The sequence below is a fragment of the Fusarium pseudograminearum genome, chromosome 1 (assembly GCF_000303195.2).
Source record: "Fusarium pseudograminearum CS3096 chromosome 1, whole genome shotgun sequence".
Classification (NCBI taxonomy): domain Eukaryota; kingdom Fungi; phylum Ascomycota; class Sordariomycetes; order Hypocreales; family Nectriaceae; genus Fusarium; species Fusarium pseudograminearum.
Window position 1 is genome coordinate 8,456,254 of NC_031951.1, and position 19,248 is coordinate 8,475,501.

General features: G+C 48.4%; 8 protein-coding genes across 8 annotated transcripts; 4 read left to right on the forward strand and 4 right to left on the reverse strand.

Moving 5' to 3' along the window:
- Positions 1–328: 328 nt before the first annotated feature.
- On the forward strand, positions 329–857 carry FPSE_11926 (uncharacterized protein; the record flags this gene model as incomplete). Its single annotated transcript, XM_009265043.1, has 3 exons — positions 329–395; positions 459–583; positions 642–857. 3 exons carry the CDS (start codon positions 329–331, stop codon positions 855–857), a joined length of 408 nt encoding a protein of 135 aa, XP_009263318.1.
- A 469-nt stretch (positions 858–1,326) lies between these two features.
- Positions 1,327–1,875, forward strand: FPSE_11925 (uncharacterized protein; the record flags this gene model as incomplete). Its single annotated transcript, XM_009265042.1, has 3 exons — positions 1,327–1,531; positions 1,589–1,668; positions 1,723–1,875. 3 exons carry the CDS (start codon positions 1,327–1,329, stop codon positions 1,873–1,875), a joined length of 438 nt encoding a protein of 145 aa, XP_009263317.1.
- A 24-nt stretch (positions 1,876–1,899) lies between these two features.
- Positions 1,900–4,616, reverse strand: FPSE_11924 (uncharacterized protein; the record flags this gene model as incomplete). The annotated part of the gene is made up of 7 exons (XM_009265041.1): positions 1,900–2,328; positions 2,379–2,640; positions 2,727–3,819; positions 3,884–3,933; positions 4,088–4,162; positions 4,406–4,416; positions 4,608–4,616. The coding sequence occupies 7 exons, from the start codon at positions 4,614–4,616 to the stop codon at positions 1,900–1,902; spliced, it is 1,929 nt and encodes a 642-aa protein (XP_009263316.1).
- Positions 4,617–5,688: 1,072 nt separating this feature from the next.
- FPSE_11923 (uncharacterized protein) lies at positions 5,689–9,088 on the forward strand (the record flags this gene model as incomplete). The annotated part of the gene is made up of 8 exons (XM_009265040.1): positions 5,689–5,733; positions 5,815–5,996; positions 6,049–6,390; positions 6,439–6,559; positions 6,607–8,380; positions 8,430–8,614; positions 8,668–8,948; positions 9,004–9,088. The coding sequence occupies 8 exons, from the start codon at positions 5,689–5,691 to the stop codon at positions 9,086–9,088; spliced, it is 3,015 nt and encodes a 1,004-aa protein (XP_009263315.1).
- A 159-nt stretch (positions 9,089–9,247) lies between these two features.
- FPSE_11922 (uncharacterized protein) lies at positions 9,248–10,538 on the reverse strand (the record flags this gene model as incomplete). Its single annotated transcript, XM_009265039.1, has 4 exons — positions 9,248–9,702; positions 9,751–9,869; positions 9,918–10,033; positions 10,260–10,538. The coding sequence occupies 4 exons, from the start codon at positions 10,536–10,538 to the stop codon at positions 9,248–9,250; spliced, it is 969 nt and encodes a 322-aa protein (XP_009263314.1).
- Positions 10,539–12,514: 1,976 nt separating this feature from the next.
- FPSE_11921 (uncharacterized protein) lies at positions 12,515–13,333 on the reverse strand (the record flags this gene model as incomplete). Its single annotated transcript, XM_009265038.1, has 2 exons — positions 12,515–12,871; positions 13,091–13,333. 2 exons carry the CDS (start codon positions 13,331–13,333, stop codon positions 12,515–12,517), a joined length of 600 nt encoding a protein of 199 aa, XP_009263313.1.
- A 593-nt stretch (positions 13,334–13,926) lies between these two features.
- On the forward strand, positions 13,927–15,057 carry FPSE_11920 (uncharacterized protein; the record flags this gene model as incomplete). The annotated part of the gene is made up of 5 exons (XM_009265037.1): positions 13,927–14,005; positions 14,081–14,094; positions 14,193–14,246; positions 14,322–14,972; positions 15,022–15,057. The coding sequence occupies 5 exons, from the start codon at positions 13,927–13,929 to the stop codon at positions 15,055–15,057; spliced, it is 834 nt and encodes a 277-aa protein (XP_009263312.1).
- Positions 15,058–15,504: 447 nt separating this feature from the next.
- Positions 15,505–18,309, reverse strand: FPSE_11919 (uncharacterized protein; the record flags this gene model as incomplete). The annotated part of the gene is made up of 10 exons (XM_009265036.1): positions 15,505–15,586; positions 15,634–15,887; positions 15,935–16,091; positions 16,141–16,433; positions 16,486–16,621; positions 16,669–16,778; positions 16,833–16,934; positions 17,002–17,133; positions 17,190–18,200; positions 18,259–18,309. The coding sequence occupies 10 exons, from the start codon at positions 18,307–18,309 to the stop codon at positions 15,505–15,507; spliced, it is 2,328 nt and encodes a 775-aa protein (XP_009263311.1).
- Between the last annotated feature and the right edge of the window lie 939 nt (positions 18,310–19,248).

Here is a 19,248-nt window from a genome sequence, read left to right on the forward strand (position 1 = left end):
TGGCAGTGCTGGGGATATGTGGCGGTGCATCGCGTGAAGATGTGGCTGCAATTTCAATTAAAGAAAATCGCGGGGCTGGGAAAGCGCGCTCTCACACGCTCTAACAGTCGCGGTGGTGGTCCTTCCCACCCTGCGATCCTATACCACTCTCGGTTGTCTCCTGCACATACGGTCTTCCTTCTCGATAAATCTAATCGCATAGCTTCAAGTTCAAGCATTTTGTGCATAGCAATATTTGATTTACTCCTTTTTCGCATGTTAATGTATTTGCTATAAGCTTCGCAAGCTTTGGAACCATCCTCGCTCTTTGCCCTTACACGCTCCTTCGATGCCTCCCGCCAAGAAATCCAGAGCTTCAGGTGCTGGTCGTCAGTCGCGGCCAAGTGCCGTTCAAGGTACGACATATATCGAATACCCATTCATACTCCGAGGAGCAAATAAACTAACCATTCTTGTAGCTGGTGATCCTGTACCCGTTCGCGCAAAGCGTCGCTACCGTCCTGGCACTGTCGCCCTTCGCGAAATTCGACATTATCAAAGCGGCACTAAACTCCTCCTTCGAAAGCTCCCATTTGCACGACTGGTTAGCCTCTTCCAACTTCTGTTCTATACGCGATCAGTGACTAACACCGAGCTCCAAGGTCCGAGAAATCGCACTATCGATGCGTCCCGCCGACGCGGGTCTGCGCTGGCAAAGTCAAGCGATTATGGCTCTTCAAGAAGCCGCCGAAGCATTCATGGTTCACTTATTCGAGGATACCAACCTTTGCGCCATCCACGCCAAGCGCGTCACAATTATGCAGAAGGATATTCAATTAGCAAGACGGATACGCGGTATGTGGGGTGGATTGGGTTAGGGGAACGTAATATGGAAAAAGAAAAGAGCGAAAGGAACCTGGATGGGAATTGGTAAGAATTTGGCTTTGGAGTGCGAACGGCGTTGGGCGCTTCGAGATATACCTGCTGTCGTATTGTTTTTATTCATATATTTTGCTTCGCATTCTGGTGTGTATGGAGTTTGGCACCTGGTAACTATAGTATTTCTGATATTTAATATGCGATGGACAATCGCCAATTGATCTATTCATCTTATTGCCGAATACTTTCTTTTGATATGCGGGCTTCCAGGGACGTGGAACTTCTTTGTTTAACCCACGCTGGTTAGCCATTGGCTGGGAGCTCATGACGGGGAGACCTGTCACTGACGTAATAGGCAAGCCGCACACTAAACTCCCTTTACTTTCTGACCACGAGTTTACACGTTAACTTTAAACTTCCAAATCAACAATTGACTCAATCAGCCCAGGACGAGCCATACCGATAACAATGTATCGCACCTTCAACTCTAGAATAGCTCTTCGAGCCATGAGCCGCGGCATTGCCCCCGCAACTTGCATTGGAGCTTTCGTCGCAACACGACCTGTCATCCGTTGTGATGCACCCACCCTTGCCACGGGGCCTCCACGACGAAACCGCTCTTTTGATGTTTCTCCAGATACTGTTCGTCAGATTTCTAGCGGAAGTATCGCTGGTATGTCGTCTTGCCCAGGTGATCTCGAGTGAATGGCTGGCTCATAATTGCCCTTAGGATTTGGAATCGGGGTTGTAGTCGCTCTCTTTTCGCGAACCCTTGCATTCCTCGCAGGAGTAATTGCCTTTTCCATTCATGTAAGTCATACTTTGCCCATCTACTTGCTCGATTTTTTGGTCTCACATCATTAGCTCGCTTCCCGTTGGGGTTTGGATATTCCTCGAACTCTTGGTATTGAAAAGCTGTTGAAGAAGAGCTCGATCTGGAATAAGAGCAAGAACAGGCCACTGTTCACCGTCTCTTTCCTCGCAACATTTATACTAGCTACCTTTGTACGTCTATAGCGTTACCTGTAACGGTTTTATTGCTTAATCGATGCGTACTGTCTCTCTCTTGAGCCAGGCTGTTGTCACATCATCACCCTCGAAATAACCTTGCGTCTTCTCAAGAACCTTCTCGTTATAAGTGTTGAGCCAGTCCTTCTCTTCCGATGTGAGCAGGGTCGTATCAATCAGGTTTCGACAGTAAGGCACCATAGTGACATACTCAAAGCCCAAGAAAGGCTTGTCACCAAACGAGTGCTTAGTCTTGACTTCCTTGACAAGAACCATGTTCTCGATTCGAATACCGTATTTTCCATCCTCATAGTACCCGGGCTCGTTGGACAGTACGTTTCCTGGAGCAAGGGCTACTTCGGCGTATTGGACACGAGTACCAATGCCAATGGGGCCTTCGTGAACATTCAGGAATGATCCGACTCCGTGCCCAGTACCATGTCTATAATCCAGTCCGTTTTTCTATCATAGTGTTAGGAAGTGCAGATGAAATACTCTTGACGGCTACTTACCCAAAGGTGTTGTCTCGCTAAGCCATCAAGGGCAAACCCAGTAGTTCCCTTGGGGAAGATGGCTTGATCCAGAGAGATGTGCCCCTTTAGAACCAAAGTGTATGCTTCCCTCTCAGCATCTGATGGTGTTCCAAAGTGCAGTGTTCGAGTGGTATCGGTGGTGCCGTCACGGTATTGAGCACCGGAATCGCAAAGGTAGATAGCTTTGGGGTCAATTGTGGCACAGTTTCCACGCTCGGGGCCGTAATGAATGATCGCAGCGCTGCAGGTAAATGGTCAGTAAAGCTTCACCATGAAAACGGACTACCAGCTCTATAGATAACAGGTGTCCAGGATTGAGATACTCACTTTGCACCTGTAGAGGAAATAGTTGGAAACGAGAGGCCAACAAAATCCTTCTTTTCTTTACGGAGCGCCTCAAGCTTGTCGGCGGCCTGAACCTCATCGAGTGTAGCATTCTTGTTCACCAGTTGATCCTCAAGCCAAGCAAAATATTGGATGAGCGAAGCACCATCCCTGACATGGCAGTCCCTCATACCCTTGAGTTCAGCCTCGGTCTTGATGGCCTTGGCGTCACCGATCAGACTTCGGATCTCGTCAACTGAAGAGTCACCTCCAATTGCCCGCTTGAGTGCCCATGAGCCCTTGTTAGAGATAAGAAAGTTTCCCTTGGGGGCCTTGTCGTCAGTCTTGGTCTTTTCGGATACAGCGGCGTGGAGTGCTTGAGAATCCTCAAAGACAGTGTCGTATGGTTTAATCTCGACCTTGTTTGAAGTGAGATGAGAGCGGCACTCATCGTCCAACTTGGAGTCATCGATGTAAAGCTTAGCAGCATCGGGTGTGACCGTTGCATAAGCAAAGAAGACGGGGTTATAAGGGATATCGCTGCCACGAAGATTGAATAACCACGCAATCTCATCCAGCATAGAAACGAGAAAGCCGGGCGAATGCTTCTTTCCCATCTCCTGGCGAACCTTGTTAAGCTTGTTCAACACAGACTCTCCTGCGAGCTCATCTGGCTGGATGATGACCTTTTCTGAGGGGCGGGCAGGACGCTCATCACCCCAAACCAGATCGACGAGGTTTCCATCAACAGCAACCAGCTCAGCACCGCCGTTCTTTCGGATCTTCTCAGCCAGGCCCTTGGCCGTGGAGCCAGAAATAAGAGTGGGATCAACTCCCACGTTCTTCCCGCCAGACGACTGTTCGGCGGACCAGTCCTGCCAAGTAGGAACATCTTGAAGGCCTTGTTTAAGTAGTGTCCAGTTGTCGTCGAGTTGAGATGCGGCCTGGTTGAAGTAACGACCATCGGTAGCAAGGGCAGCAGATTCCAGGGTCACAACGGCACATCCAGCAGAGCCAGTGAATCCTGAGATGAAAGCTCTCCTGGCATCACATTCTGCGATATACTCAGACGAGTGGCTGTCCTCAGAGGGGATAACTGTGATCGGTCGTTGGTAATGCTCTTTTATGAGTAGACAGCACCTGCGAGCTTGAATACTTACTGTAAACTTGAACGTTGCGCTCCTTCATCAAGCCCCTCAGGCGGGTAAGCCTGGAAGTAGAATCGAGTTTGGCCATGGTTTCAGATGAGGTCCAGCGGCGGGACGATAAGCGTGAAGCTGCAGCAAGTCGACGGGGTGCTGAACGGAGGAGTGAGGTCGCAGTCTGGAAAACCATTGAAAATCAGACGCACGCAACAAACACACCTCGAGAGGGAAGAGACGAACTGGAGTGAAGGAGATGAATCAATTGAGTAAGTTGGGAGCTCAATGTTCCAGCTACTTTAGAGAGGGATGTCAGTGTATATTTAAGAGATGTCACAGAGTTTAGGTGATGTAAGCGATTGTTATGAAGATGAAAGAGAGGTAGTTGAGATTCCTGTAGAGGGATTATCTGAATGTAGATGTGAGGGAAGAATGAAGCTTAGTATCATAGGTAATGAAGTGTCATGATGAGGAGCAGAATGAGGGGCTCGGGAATGGAGTCATGGTACTGAGGAGTTGATGTGTTGGTTTGCTGCTCACCTTGGCAAAGACTAAAGGCAGTAGTAACTACTGATATGGTAAAAAGACAATAGTATTGTTTCTGTAGAAGGCAGAGTTGGTGTATAAGATTACAGATTGAGATGCATCAAACCTCACAAGACCAAGGCCAAGACCAAGAAATGCGGGTGTCAATCATGGAGATACGTACAATCTAATCGTCCATACCCGGCGTGTAACGCACCTTCCTCATGCTGGGTGGCGCGGGGCAAACTGGTTGAGCAAGCGGATCTTTTGAATGGCCGTTGCCCCGAAGGAAGCCGCTCTCATTCCATTTGATGAACCAGTCGCCAGTCCCTCAACTCACTGGCCCTGGAGTTAAGAGAATTAGCTCAATGGAGCTTCTACACTGACCAAGGGTTCTGATCAGTCACAAAAGATACATTGTCTCTGAAGAGGAGTACTTTCAGCAGTCGAACCCCCACGCCTAACTCGACACAATTTACCATCATCGTGACAGGCTTCCCATGTACCCCACTTCAGGTACATGTACCCTTTCAGCGACTGGCCTTGCCTTAGGTTGCTTCCATTGCTTAGGCTCTCAATATCTTACCACGCACGCCCAGGGTCTTTTAAGCCTCTAACCTGGATAAGCGGCCCTTCCGAGCATCAATTTATTTTCCTTTATTGTGAGGCGACTTTATCTTGGGAACCTAGCCGCAGTGCTCGACACACCGATATTCCCGTCTTGTCTACCAAACCCCCCGTCAAAGGGTTCTGTGCATAAAGGTAGATAGATACCCTAGCAACAATCCCGGCAACAGAACCGCATCTTGATCCAGTCGTGTAATACTTTGACACGACCGTTCACAGAAGACTTTGATCTCATCGCCGTATAAGATCAGAGCAGCTAACTCACTTTCAGGTATGGACTTTCCTTATTCCTTCACCCTCTTCTAACAAGTGTACAGACAGAGTCATCAGAGATTTCCCAAGGGGGTTGAGTTGCAAGGGGCGTGAAACCAGGCTCCTTTTTCTCATATTTGCCATTCTTGGAAACCCTAGCCGTCATTGTATGATACTTACCTAGCTATCTCAAAGTCGCCAGCCTTGGCTACCTAGATTATTGTAATCTGTTACCTTGTTGTGAAACGTGAGCTTGTCACGACGGGCAAGTGCAGCCCACTGCTTTCACAAGAGTCAAGCCGGCCGTTATTTGCTGTCGGGCATCCCTTTTCACTGTCTGACTGGATCCACCGACACTCGAGATATTTGCCAGCATTACAGGTAGCAAAGCCTCCGATTGCTTATCAGCACTTTACATCATGGCTGAAGACCAGATCCCGACATCGATACCAGAGGTTGAGAGTGTACGTGAATCAAACCCAAGCTGGATCTGCTTTCCTACCAGGCAGAGCCATAAGTTTATATGCTTACTGACTCGCCTATAGCTCATTTTATCTCTGTATCAGCCAAACCCCCCTGAGATCATCAAAAGAACGCAAGCTATTCTGTCGCGACTTCAAGATTCACCAGAAGCTTGGGGCCTTGCTCGTGATTTGCTTGCAAGACCTGAAGAGCAGGTCAGGTTCTTCGGCGCACTCACCATTGTCATCAAACTCAATAACGAGAGGTATCTTTATTCCGTTCAAAATGGGCTATGTTTCTTTGCTGACCTTCCACAGCACGTCTCTCACCCCTGAGAATGCCGCTGAGTTACTGGTGGTGCTAATAGGGAGATACATTGATACACTTCGCAGTGGAACCTCACCATTGGTCGCTCGGAAGCTTGCCTCGGCTCTCGCCACATTTTTCCTTAACTTCCATCAAGTTTGGGGTAGTTTCTGTCATCATCTCATACTATGCTTGGTCTCAGGCCAGTCATGTCAACCAAGCGCTCTTAATAATGCTCCTGATTCGTCTTCATTGATTGAGCGTATGAACCCTTCGCAACTACAACCTGCTCTCTGGGTTTTGAGAAACGTGCTGGAGGAAGTTACCAAGATCAACCTGAATTCGCCTAAAAAGTTTGTCTTACCATGCTCCGTAAGGCACGTCCGTTGACCTCTTGACAGCATTGGCGTCTATGATGCAATTCTCGAAAATCTGCCTGATGCAGTGGCTCTAATGAGTCGCGGCATGTCGCCTCAAGTTACAAACGAAGCTGCCCACGAGGATGCAATCCAATGCCTACAGGTACACCATATGCTCCCCTCTTTTTCCAGTTACTAATTAGCATCTAGTCATGGGTGTGGTTTGCTCAAAAGTCATCATCACGAGACACCCGACTCTCTGAGCCCATTGGACCGTTGATTACAGCTGTCATTACCTCCCTCACAATCGACGAGCTTTACAGTGTATCAGCAGAGCTGATGACAGATCTATTATCTAACTGCTTATTGTTTTTGACTGAATCACATCTCGAGAGCCTCACTCAGCTCTTTGATACTCCTTGGTTTCAGCGCCGTTATCAGGAATTGATCCAGGGGGACTTTGACTTCGAACCTGTTCAGTTTGGTCAATTAATCCTCGCGTTCGGCGAAGCCAGGATCGATATGTTGATGCAAAGCAACGACAGTCGGTCCCAGAGGCTTCTGTCGAATCTGTGCGGTCTACTTGCAGTGCAAGGCGATCTTGTCGAAGACAGGATCTTTGTTCCTGCCCTTGAGTTTTGGCTAACCTATGCCGAGACTATGACTGACTCGATGTACAGTGACCCGGAGTCAGTCAATACATGGGTTCCGCAAGCACGCTCGCATGCCTTGCAAGCTGTATCGAACGCATGGCAGAAAATCGTCTACCCGCCTATCAAAGATTTCCTTTCTTGGGACTCTAACGAACGGATGAGCTTCTCCAGTGCAAGAAAGGACGTTGTAGATCTGCTTCAATCTGTCTATACCTTGGTAGGACCGCAACTTGTGGCGACGTTTGCAGACCTGGTGCTCGAAGCTTTGTCCAAATCGGCATGGTTGCAGCTTGAGGCCGCAGCCTTTTGTCTCGGTGGACTCGCGGATTGCACCAGTGACGACAGTAGATGCGACGATGCGCTCGCAGTTGTTTTCAGGTCATCCTTATTCTCAACTTTACGATCTGGACAGGGAGAAGTTCCTTCTAGAGTACGACAAACTTGTGTTGCTCTAATTGAGCGCTATACGGAATATTTCGAGCGAAATATTGCGGAGCTACACCCGGCCTTGAACTTCATTTTCGGCTTTGTTGGAGAGCATGCGATGGCAAATGCAGCATCAAAGTCCATACTTAGGCTGTGTGGTTCCTGCCGAAGTGCTTTGCACACTGAGGCCCATGGCTTTTTGAACGAGTATCAAAATCTGGTATCCGGAGAACGACTCGACTGTGCAGCCAGCGAAAAGGTCGTAGGCGGCATTGCGGCAGTCATTCAGGCAATGCCCGATCCAAGCCAGAAGTACTCGGCATGTGCACGACTTCTCGGGTTTGTCCAGGCTGATGTGCAGCGCTCTCTTGAACTGTTACAGTCGCCGCCTGACAATCCCATCCCCTGTTTTGGCCCTCCCCGTTACTGTGCATACGCTGCTTCTGACGAGAACCCAGCTCTCCATACCGCTTTGAGATCTCTCAGATGTCTTGCCAGCATTGGCAAAGGCCTTCAAGCTTCATCTGAGATTTCAGTCGATCTAGAGGGCGGCAATACTAATACTCAACCTGTGGATCCTCAGCTTATACAACTGCAAGAAACTATCATGTCTATCATTAGCCAGATTCAAGCATCGTTCAATGGCAGCGGCGAAGTTGTAGAGCTAGTGTGCAGTGTCTTACGCAGCGGCTTCTCTGAGTCGGAGCCTGGCCCATTCGTGCTACCATCACACAGTGTTGCGCAGTATTTGACATATCAAGGCGTCCAGACACCAAGAGTGGGTTTGCTTGTGAAGACGGCTTGCTCTTTCGTAAGCTCACTCGAGCACGATGGGTTGGAGAACCAGCAGGAAATGCTCAATTCGGTGTTGCTTTGGGTGATTGGACTGTTGAAGCAGCTACCTAGTAAGCCACTTATCGATGTGCTCTATTCACCCACTAAACTTTTCGACAGGCCATGAAGCAGACCCAGAACTCTCACAAAACGGTATCGATTTCGTTACACGTCTCCTGAATAAACGCCCGATCACCCTACTTCGCCTGGAACCTTCCAACGCCGCTGAATTCTTCTTTCTCTTCACCCTCGAGGTATTGGATGGAAAGGAACCGCTCCCGAAAACAAGTGCAGCGGAGTTTTGGGTAAGAGGAACCAAGCCCATATCCGGTTTCACCCGCATCTAACGTCTCTATAGTCTGCCTTTGTGAGCATCAAGTATGAGTCCCAAGAGCTCAACGACATCTCTCAACAAGCTATGCAAATGTTGGGTCCTTTACTAGCACAGAGTCTTGCTAGGAATCTGGGGGGTAACGCATCTAGAAGTGAGCTGGACAAGCTGAGCGAGCCCCTCAAAAAGCTTGTAGTACGACATCCCACGGCTAAGAGCTGGCTCGAGTCGGGACTTGCACACGAGACCTTCCCCAGCGACAAGGTATCGGCCCAGGACAAGGCAGTGTTTGTGAAAAAGGTTATCAGGTAAGTCATTTCATCCAACCTTTAACGGCAATGCGAAACTAAATCATTCGTGTAGTCTTCGAGGGGCGAGGGCTACAAACCAGGTAGTCAGGGACTTCTGGCAGTCAGCACGAGGCTCCAATTTTGCTTACGCCTCATAAAATATATTATAAGAACAGGAGTTGGAGGATTCATAGATAAAAGCTTGGACGGAGTTTGTGCATCATCAAGGCCAATGATGTCTCAGTGCTGTCTAATTACTCATACATATTGTCATCCTGTTACTTGGAACCCCCAAATATACGTTGTATCACTATAACTCAAAGCCCAACAGAGTCCCGAACAATTTGCATGGTATCATCAGCACTCTTCTGTGCCTTTTGAGCACCAATTCTCTCAACCGAATCAAGATACCCGTCTCCCTTGTCTAACAATTCAAGGTACTTGTCACGGATACCGGCCAAACCACCAACTACGGCATCGGTAACCATGTCCTTGAGTTGCTTGGGACTGATGTCGTTGTACTGCTCTGCAAGCTCCACACCTTTCCTGCCCTCAATGTCAAAGATAGACAAGATATCCAATAGGTTGGAGATACCTGGCCGCTCGGCCTGATTGTAAGCGATGCCGGGTATGGAGTCTGTCTTTGCGGAGCCAATCTTGGCCTTGATATTCTCAGGAGAGTCTGTGATAAGAATGCGTGACTTTTCCGATTTGTGGGATTTGGACATTTTGGATGTCGGGTCATTGAGAGACATCACTCGGTGAACCGGGGCTGCACTTTGTGAGCATTGGGTAGGATAAGATGAGGGGGAAAGCTCACGGATGAGAGTTTGAGGGGAAACAAGATGGTTGCCATACGCCGCATTGAAGTTTGTCACGCATTCTCGGGCAAACTCAAGGTGTTGCTGCTGGTCATGTCCAACAGGAACATGAGTTGCTCTTATCAGTGTTAGTCTACATCAATGGCGTTTGCCACAGAAGACACACCTGTGAACGAGAATATCGGCGGCTTGAAGGACAGGATACGAAAAAAGGCCGAGCTTGAGGCGAGAGCCGGCTTGCTTGTCGTCTATGGTGGATTTCTCACCAAGATTGAGTTTACTCTGTGTGTTTGTTAGGCTTTGCTAAGTGGTTGGTAGTGAAGAAAGATGTAACATGCCTTCCATTGTGTCATTCGTGAAAGATATCCAACAGATGCTGTGCAGCTGAGAATCCACATAAGCTCTGAATGAGCTGGGACCTGTATGCCTTTAGTTCAGTAATATAGAAGAATTAGAGTGAACAAGCAAAGGCCTTCAATATTGCTAACAATTACAAGACCATACTTACTGAAGATTGATAGAACATTGTCGCCCTCTCAGGATCGATACCAATAGCCAAAAGAGCAGCCAATGCCTCCCTCTTCCTCCTTCTCAACTGCTCCGGCGGTTGCGGCATAGTAATAGCATGAAGATCTACAATGGAGTAGATGAGCTTGGCATCTGGCTCGGTGCGTTGAAGCTGAACCCATTGTCGCAAGGCGCCGACATAGTTGCCCAGGTGAGGCACGCCCGTAGGCTGGATGCCCGAGAAAATGACTCTGGGATTGGGTATTTTTACTGGTGGCATTTTTGATACAATGTCTTCAGATGGGATGGATTGATGCGCTAATACGTCCAAATTGTCAAGAAGAGAAGTTTGTATGCATTTACCGGGGCACGTGAGTTGAAGATTATCGAGATGAAGAAAAGGCCCAAGAATTGACGGCGAATATAGACGACACATGTGTTCTTATGCTGGTATAGTGGCCTATAATTCAATGTATAGTAGATGAGACCAAGTGGCATAATTGCGTTAGTTAGGCAAAGTTAAGCTTGATCGTCATCATCTTTATGATCATGTGAATGAATCAAAGACATACTGAGATTATGTACGACCTCAAAGGCTAGTTTATAGTGATCATTTCACTGCCCATAGACACAGAAATAACCTTGCTGACGTTTTGTCATTCCAAAATGCTGATTTTACAAAGCCCAAGCCTTACATGGCCTATTGTACAACTCAAGATAGATACAGTATGCCTCTGATTTCCGGCAAAGACGGCTACTCTTCCCGGATCACGAGGATCTCGCTTCTTTTTATCATGTTCTCATCCTCCTCTTACGCCTCCGTTGTAGGGGGGACCCTCAGACCAGCAGCCTCTCGGAACCGTCGCTGGTTAAGAATCTGCTCAACCTTCTCCATCGTTCCAATAGTCTTGGTCTGTCCGATATGTGACCACTTGGCGTCAATCTCGCCCTTCTCTGCCTCTGGTAGAGCGTCCATCTTCTTGCCCTCACCCAGTTCGCTAAACTCCCACATGTTGGCCTTCATTCCCACGCCGTAGAACTGGTGCTTGCGGAGGTACGCGAGCCACAGCTGCACCGTCTCGGGGTTTCCGTCGCGGATCTGAATAAGTCGACGTAGTGTCTTTCGCTCGAAATTCTCCTGCGACTTCTTGAAGATGAAGTTGTCTCGTGGGACGGTCCAGCGCTCGGTGATGCGTGGGAGAGGAACGGGTCCGTAGGCGGGGAGTCCCAGGTAATAGGCCGCTCTTAGAGCAAAATCGGAGAAGAATTCGAGGGGTTGGACGCTGAAGGATCGGAGCTGGAGGTCGCATGAGGGGATGCCGTGTTCGGCCTCTCGCTTTAGAGGCTTCAGGTGCAGGGCCTGGATGGATCGAGGAAACCGGGGTTCTTGTTCGTTCTTGCTGGGCTCTGGCTTGTTCGGCACAAGGTCTCCTGGCTTAGCCCTGTGTCAGTTAGTATCAATTCGTTCGACAAGGTGGTTTTCGTTCGTAAAAGGCGAATCTCGACGGGGAGACGTACAGTGAGGCCTGTGTTCGACGGGCGATCCATGACACTTCGGACTGGACCATATGTTAGCTCCAGTGTCCATTGAGTGCGGTTATTACACAAAAGAACATACTGAGAAAGCCCGCAAGGGTCTAATACTTTGGCGCATCATCTTGCCTGTCCCTTGGCGTCGACAACGATGAGGCTCGAAAATTGATTCAAGATGCTGCCAACCAGAAAACATCGGGTCAACGTCTGTGCACGGGCCATTTGTTCATTACACGCCTTAAGCGCGCGCCTACCATCAAATATTACAGTGTTTGTTGCTGTAACTCTGAATCTACGAGACAACGAAAGTCAGGCTATTTTATAAATGAATTATTCAATATCAAACAGATGGTTGGTTCTGGTATTTTTTGGCGGGTTTAGCGTCACCCATGTGGTGCAGTTTCACATTATCGTCGAGTTAGAAGCACAGAATTGGTCTGAGGGTATACAATAAGACAAGATCTTGATCTTCAAGTCCAATAGAATATCAGCAAAAGCACTTCCGCCATTGTTCTGCAAAGTACCCAGCAAACTATGAGACTTGATCGTAAAATCTTTCAATATCGTACTCTGAGCACTGAGACATTGGTACGCAATCCGGCCAGCAATGATCCAGCACGACTTGGACATCTGTTCAACACAAAATCGTGCAACGGGGCAAAGGCGAGACATCCGCATCACTGATCGAGAAGAGATAATAAGATTGAGGCATGAAATTATTATTTAATTACGTTTGCGACGTGTCGCTACTACGTTCTTATAAAACGCCTTCTTTCCGCTTGACTTTTGCTTTTGGATGCCAGCGTACTTGTCGGTAAATTTGTGGGTATCAATACCCCTAGTGACTTCGTCAAGAAGATTTTGCTTTCTCTCCTTGCGCGTTAACCTGGCGCTGAAGAACTCGGTAGGTCCTTCAATGATCTCGCCAACTTGGGAGTATTCAGGAGCGCTCGCGCGGAGGGCCTTCTTCTGATGCTTGGGATCCAGGATGCCTCGCATGCGGAGGACTTGCCACTCTCGCTTGAATTCGGGGGTCATGTTCGTCTTGGGAAGATCGAACCAGTCGGCGCCTGCAGTAGACTAATGCAAAATTTTGTTAGCCAGATGCTTCAGGATCGAAGTTGCGAACAAGTAACGAAAGTTTTGCGCGAGGTTGTAGTCAGAGTAACTATGATATGAAAGGATCACGTTGTCATGGGCGTTTGATCCAAAACGGATACTGTCCCATGTCACAAAATTGGGATAAATTTTCTTCATGAAGAGCGCAGGTGAAGCAACGAGGGGGATGATGAATCTTACCTTTTCCTTGACTTTGAGACCCGATAGCGGTTGGGGAGGTGCCCGAACAGTCAGACCATCTTTCTTGCTGCTGCTGTTGGAAGACTTTTGCTGCGCGACATCTGTCACGGCGTCGCCAGCTGCGACTGGGACTACAGCAGTAGAGGTGGTGGTTGCTGTGATAGCAGAAGCAGAGCCATCTTTCAGGCGCTGCTCAGCCTTGCGCAGCAGCTCATCGACCTGATCATCTAAGATGTCTGTCATGGTCTGCTGTCGACCGGAAAGAAGAGAAGAGGAGAGAGAAGTGGACGAGAGGCTGACGCGAAAGAAATAGTTTCGAGACTGGCAGAAAAAATTATTATGGAGACACGAGTTCCTTCCGAGGTGGAGAGTCTGTGGTGTGGCTGGTGGCTGTTGTTTGTTTTATCGACGTGGCGCTGGTTTCCTAGGTGTCAGAAAAGCTGGCGTCTTTGATCGTAAGAGACAAAACCATCAGGTCAGTTCTTGCTGATGACACCGGGATTACAGGCTGTTTAATTTTGTTGGCTCCAAGCCTATAGGCCAGCACTTTTGTCACCTGCTACCAGTCGCCAGCCGCCGCCGCACCTTCTCAGCTTGACTAAGCCTGATAAGACGCACCTTCCCCACTGACTTCCTAGGCATTGGCTCAACTCTTGTACCCAATTCGTCATTGTTTTCATGCCCACTCACCACCAACCTCACATCCAACGCGATCCACACATATTACTGAAGCTCAAGTTAAGGTGTCAGGCCTCAAACCCAACGATTTTATAAAACAAGGCTTTCCCTCATCATTTTTGAAAGCTCAAAGCATCTTTTGACACATTTTAAACAAGATGGATCCTCAAAATTCCCAGGCTGCACAGCAGTCCCGCCAAAGACCTGTCTATGATCCCAGCCAAGGTGGACATTACGGTAAGCAGCTCACTCACGCGCGCGCATCCACCCTCCAAATCCCAACGTGCCATGAGATCTAACCATGAATTTTAGGCGCTTCCGCTCAAGTATGTCATGCGTTTTATTGTTGTTGCTATCGCATACTTTTTGAAGTCGCGCGATGGCTTCAACCACTATCCCCGTACCTTGCTGACAGTAAATCTAGCTCGCGTCACAGGGTTTTGCGCCAAGTGAGCTGTATACTGGACCATGGGCCAATGTAGGTCATAGCTCTGCTGCTCATGCTCCGGCATGATCGACGTGCGTACTGAAGGCTGATTGAAACTTGACGTAGGCTCATCAAGGTCTAACCGGCCAGTACAAAGACATCCTGACGACCTATTGGCAACACACCATCTCACACCTCGAAAATGATACTCATGATTACAAAATCCATCAGCTCCCGCTGGCCCGCATCAAGAAGGTCATGAAGGCCGATCCCGAAGTCAAGATGATCTCTGCTGAAGCACCCATTCTCTTCGCCAAAGGTTGCGATATCTTCATTACAGAGTTGACAATGCGGGCATGGATTCACGCGGAGGAGAACAAGCGCAGAACTCTCCAGCGCTCCGACATTGCATCCGCATTGGCAAAGTCCGACATGTTCGACTTCCTAATCGACATTGTTCCCCGCGAAGAGGCCTCCTCTCACGCCAAAAGGGCAACCCAGACTGCTGCTGCTCAACCATTGCCAGCTGGTCAGGCTCAGATGCCAGGACAGCATCCCATGGCACAAGCGCCTAACCCAGGCCATCCAATGGGCGCGGAGTACATGCCTAGCCATGGCATCGCTCCTGAGCAAGACTATCGCAACCCAGCCAATATGTACCCCGACCAATCAGTGCCCAACCCTCAGGCCGCTTATGGACAGGCCCAGCAGCCCAACATGAACCCTTACGGAGCCATGGGCGACATGTATCCGTATCCCGGCATGGCACCTCAGCAGGTAAGCACAATTTCTATCCCTCATCAATAGTCGTACTGACCTGTTGCAGACTACTATGTCCAATGAGGAATTTGGGGAGCAGTAGAAAAATGCCCCCAGATCCCGTCATTAACCCACAGCTCGTCTAGCCTTAGGCTTCTTGGCCGAGCGTGTCGTTTCGTGTCAATAAAAGATGATTTAAAACATCACTTTTGTCAAAGATTCAAGCAATTGACATGGGCAACAAGCGCTGTATCGCCCGTCATGGGATCGCGCTGGAAAACATACGTATTGATGTACGTTTAGCAGGATCACAGCTGTGATCTATATAAAGGGTTATGGAGTATTAGGTGTTTTTCTATAAAGGTTAAGATCCACCGCTTACGAACATAAAGGCGAGTGTGCGTATGGGATTGTTACGATAAACTTAGGATAAGCTTAGTCGAGAACTACCTCCTATTTCTTATCGTGAAAACTTGCTCCCGTTTCATTGCTTCCGTTCACTAGTACCCTAAAACTCCTGTGCCAATGCCATTATACATATGCGATACTATTATGATCGGCCGATGCCAAATCGCGATGAGAACCCAGCCAGCGGCGCGCTTCTAGCGGGACTCGCCGCAACGGGTGTCAATCTGTCTTATGTCAGTTCCAGACCAGGCAACAGATGGGCTGATCATACTTCTCTAGCAACATGGGTCCGTTAAGGGCATTGACACGCCCATATTTCTTGTTGCGCGTAGATATGTCAAAGAACTCGTCCTGGTTGTCGGTCTGCAGAAGGGAAATTGTCTGCGACAACTCATCGAGATTCTCCCGGAGCATTTGTCCATTCTCCAGACTGCTGACGAACTGAACAAGATAGTCTACATCTTGTGCAAGGGCTGCTACGCCGTTGGGGTTGATATGCTTTACATCGTTGGAAAGAGGGAGGGCCTGGCATGGTTAGTGGGAAGCGGAATATTGGAAACGGGACTGCCTACCAGAATCTTCTCAGCGGTGTGGCTCAGCGCGTCAAAGTAGATGAGCTCCTTAATCTCGCGAGGCAGACCAAGCAAAGTCGAGTTCATAATGTTGGACAAGTACCTCGTCAAAGTCTGCATGTAGTTACTGGGTTCCTTCTCAACCGTTGACGCGGTCCTGCAAAACAGGGTTAGACATGTCTGATAGACTTGTAAATGCAACATACCACTCGTATTCTGCTGTATCGATTAGGTCGTCAATCTTCGAGTTGACTAGCTCGAAGATTCGCTTCTCAGCCGTCTTCTTGTTGCCACGGAACGAGTCGGTGGCCTTGAGCGTGACTGGGCCGCCTGCTGATGTCGAGGAGCGCGCACGGATAAGTAGTTGTTCGAGCTCTCGACAGGCGATCTCAAAGTGCTCGAGGTTGATGAGGATTTGGACGATCTGGCCTAGATATTGGGAACTCAGGCGTTCCACAAGCGACTTACAGACCTTTTCTGTAAGAAGCTCGTCGAGGGACTGGGAACAATGGGTGTGAGCAATCAGCCATTTATCGAAGGAGGTGAATTACCTTTCTGAGTGTTTCATCGATAACAGTAGGATGCTGGAAGTGATCGTCAGAGAAGAAGTAGAACTGGTTTAGGAAATTGCGGATATCTATGCAGCACAGGGGGTACATCTGCGAGAAAGGGAGTACGCAAGGATATCTGTTCTGTCAGTTGACAATTTCACAAGCTGGAAGGAGGGTACTTACGTGATTTGATCTGTCGGTTTTTCTTGAGAGAACCAACTGACGTTGACCACCTTTTCGTACTCCTCAGGGTTATTGATGGCCATCGGCATGTAGTCATCCGTGGATACTATCTGTCGACATGTGAGTAACGATACTATTATTGTTGCTAGCAGGGGAAAGCTCACCTCATGGAAGTCTTCGCTGAATCGTTTTTTCAAAAGCTCCGCATATTTATCGAATAACTTAAGAAGGAAGTTATCCAACGTTGTAACTGAATATCCCCAGCCCTAAGTAGGTTTTAGCAACGGCCACGGTGAGGAGTGCCCAGGCATCAGGAGATGGTGCATTTCTTACCTCCATTGTTTGGATGAAGAGAGCTATGATCGTCTTGATCTTGATCAGGGCCTCGGCATCCTCGACATCGCCCAGCCCTTTGGAGGTTAGGTTGATCACAGCCGTACACATGGAATCCCACAACTCTTCCACCTGTTTTAGAACACGTCAGTATAAGTAGAGGGGACTGATAGGTGTTTGGTTCTCACATCATTCGCTGAGCGTAGATGCGGAACCCGCTGCATCGTCGCCTTTTCAATGATGGCGAATCCTGCTATTCCTTCCAACAAGCTACTCAAAGACTGCTCATCTTCGGCCAAAAGCCCAATGGATGAGGGAAGCAGGAGGTCTTTTTGTTGACGTCGTGTAGCACCATATTCTGACCGAAACTTGTCGAGCTGGCCCAAGGCTTCATGAATATGAAGTGCCTCGAGCAAAGGATAGAAGTCAACTTGTAGTTCCTCATTGTTCAGCACGTCGAAATCCTCATTTTCGTCGCTGACCAGCTCAATGGCCGAGTTTAGCTTGAAGTTGGCTAAGAAGGGGTCATCTTCCACCCTCTTTTTCTGTCGGGTCCTCCTCATTTCGGTATGGTAGAATGCGACTTCGCCCAAGAATTGGGATGTTTCTCGAATGCGGAACAACCATGTATTCAAGTCCGTCATGACAGCTTCCGAAATAGCCTTTTGCGACGCGGGTATCGATTTTTGTATGACATCGGCCAGCCGATGCTGCGTAGAATAGCGATTCTGGATAATGGGGACAAGATGTTCATTTTGGAGGTCATCGAGCGATTTGAGGGCGGCATAGTATTTCTTGCGGCGGACAAGATCGTGTGCGTTGTTGACGGCGCGGAGGATGGTGAGGGAGTCATTCAAGGCACTGGTGGCGTCGGCGATATTCTGTCGCACAGCTGAAGTGTTGACCAGGGCCTCCTTTTGCGTGGCCAACTTCTTTGTGCTAGTAGCGATCGATTCGTTCAAGCTCAAGATCTCTTGTGTCAAAGTGACCGTTTCCGCGCGGACCGTTTGTAAATGGTTGATGGAATCAAGAAACTCCTCGTGGCGGGTCAGACCAATTCGTTCGATCTCGGCTTCTCGGTCTTCATAGTATCGACTTAGACACTGGGTCAATAGAGGTGTTCTATTTGAGTGCGTGGCATCTTTAAGGACGGGGATCAGTTGGTCGAGGAATTCGGCGTCAGAAGAGGCGAGGATGACCTAGGACGGCATGTTAGCGCAATGTTCCTAAGCGATTTGGAGCTGGTGATAGCTGTACATGTGGTACCGCAGACGCATAGTCGTCCACAGCTGGGGGACGTCGCGGCATTCCTGCTACTTGGGAATTACTGACGTTATCTGCAATTGAGAGTTGATTGACGATAGACGTCGCGTGTCGCAAGCTGCCCTTTAGCTAATAGTAGCTTCCCCCAGGCTCCCCTCCAACTCCCAACTGACAGGCTCTAGCGGACCTGCATGAATTGATAAGATAAGAGGACACGGCCCGCCACACTTTTCTAATGAGGCGTCCAAAGCGCCACGTTCCGCCATTGAGCAGCAAAACGCCTTACATAAGCTGTTTTCAACTTGGAACGACATACCTCGATGGAAGGTGAAGTGATCTATTAAAAATGTTAGCTACTATGAGTACAAGATACGAGTTTATTGAGCTAGATGATGCTACCCATAGTATGTTGGTGGGTTGTTTGTCAATTTGTATACGTTGCTGGCAACTCCTTGAGCAAGAAAAGGTGCGTAGCATTTGAAGTGATATTTACATTGAGATTAACTCTTCCCCCACCAAGATAGTAAAGCATATAAGTATTAAATGTTATTATCAGTATTAATATGCGTATGTTACTCAAATTAGTAGATTTTACCGTCTGATATGGCCATTTCCAGACAATCCTGGATGTTCACCTAGTATGAGTATAGGGTAGACTCTGTGGCACAAAATACGCAAACATACATTCTGCACGCAACTTCGTATCTAACGGAGCAACAGGGTACTGGTTGTTTGGATCTGTACAAGATATAGAACGTGTATAATCTTAAAACTCAGTCAGTTGTGCACAAGTGAAACATCGGTGTAATAGGAATCGGCATGCTCGTATCTGATTCTAGACGAGTCACCTTGCTTACAAAGACTGATCATCATTGTCACAAGCAACGACTGGGTCGTCTATTGAATAGTCTAAGGATAGGCCCAGATTACTCTTGTATAACTTACCTACCAGTGGGTTGCAATAAAACCGGTACTGATTTGGTG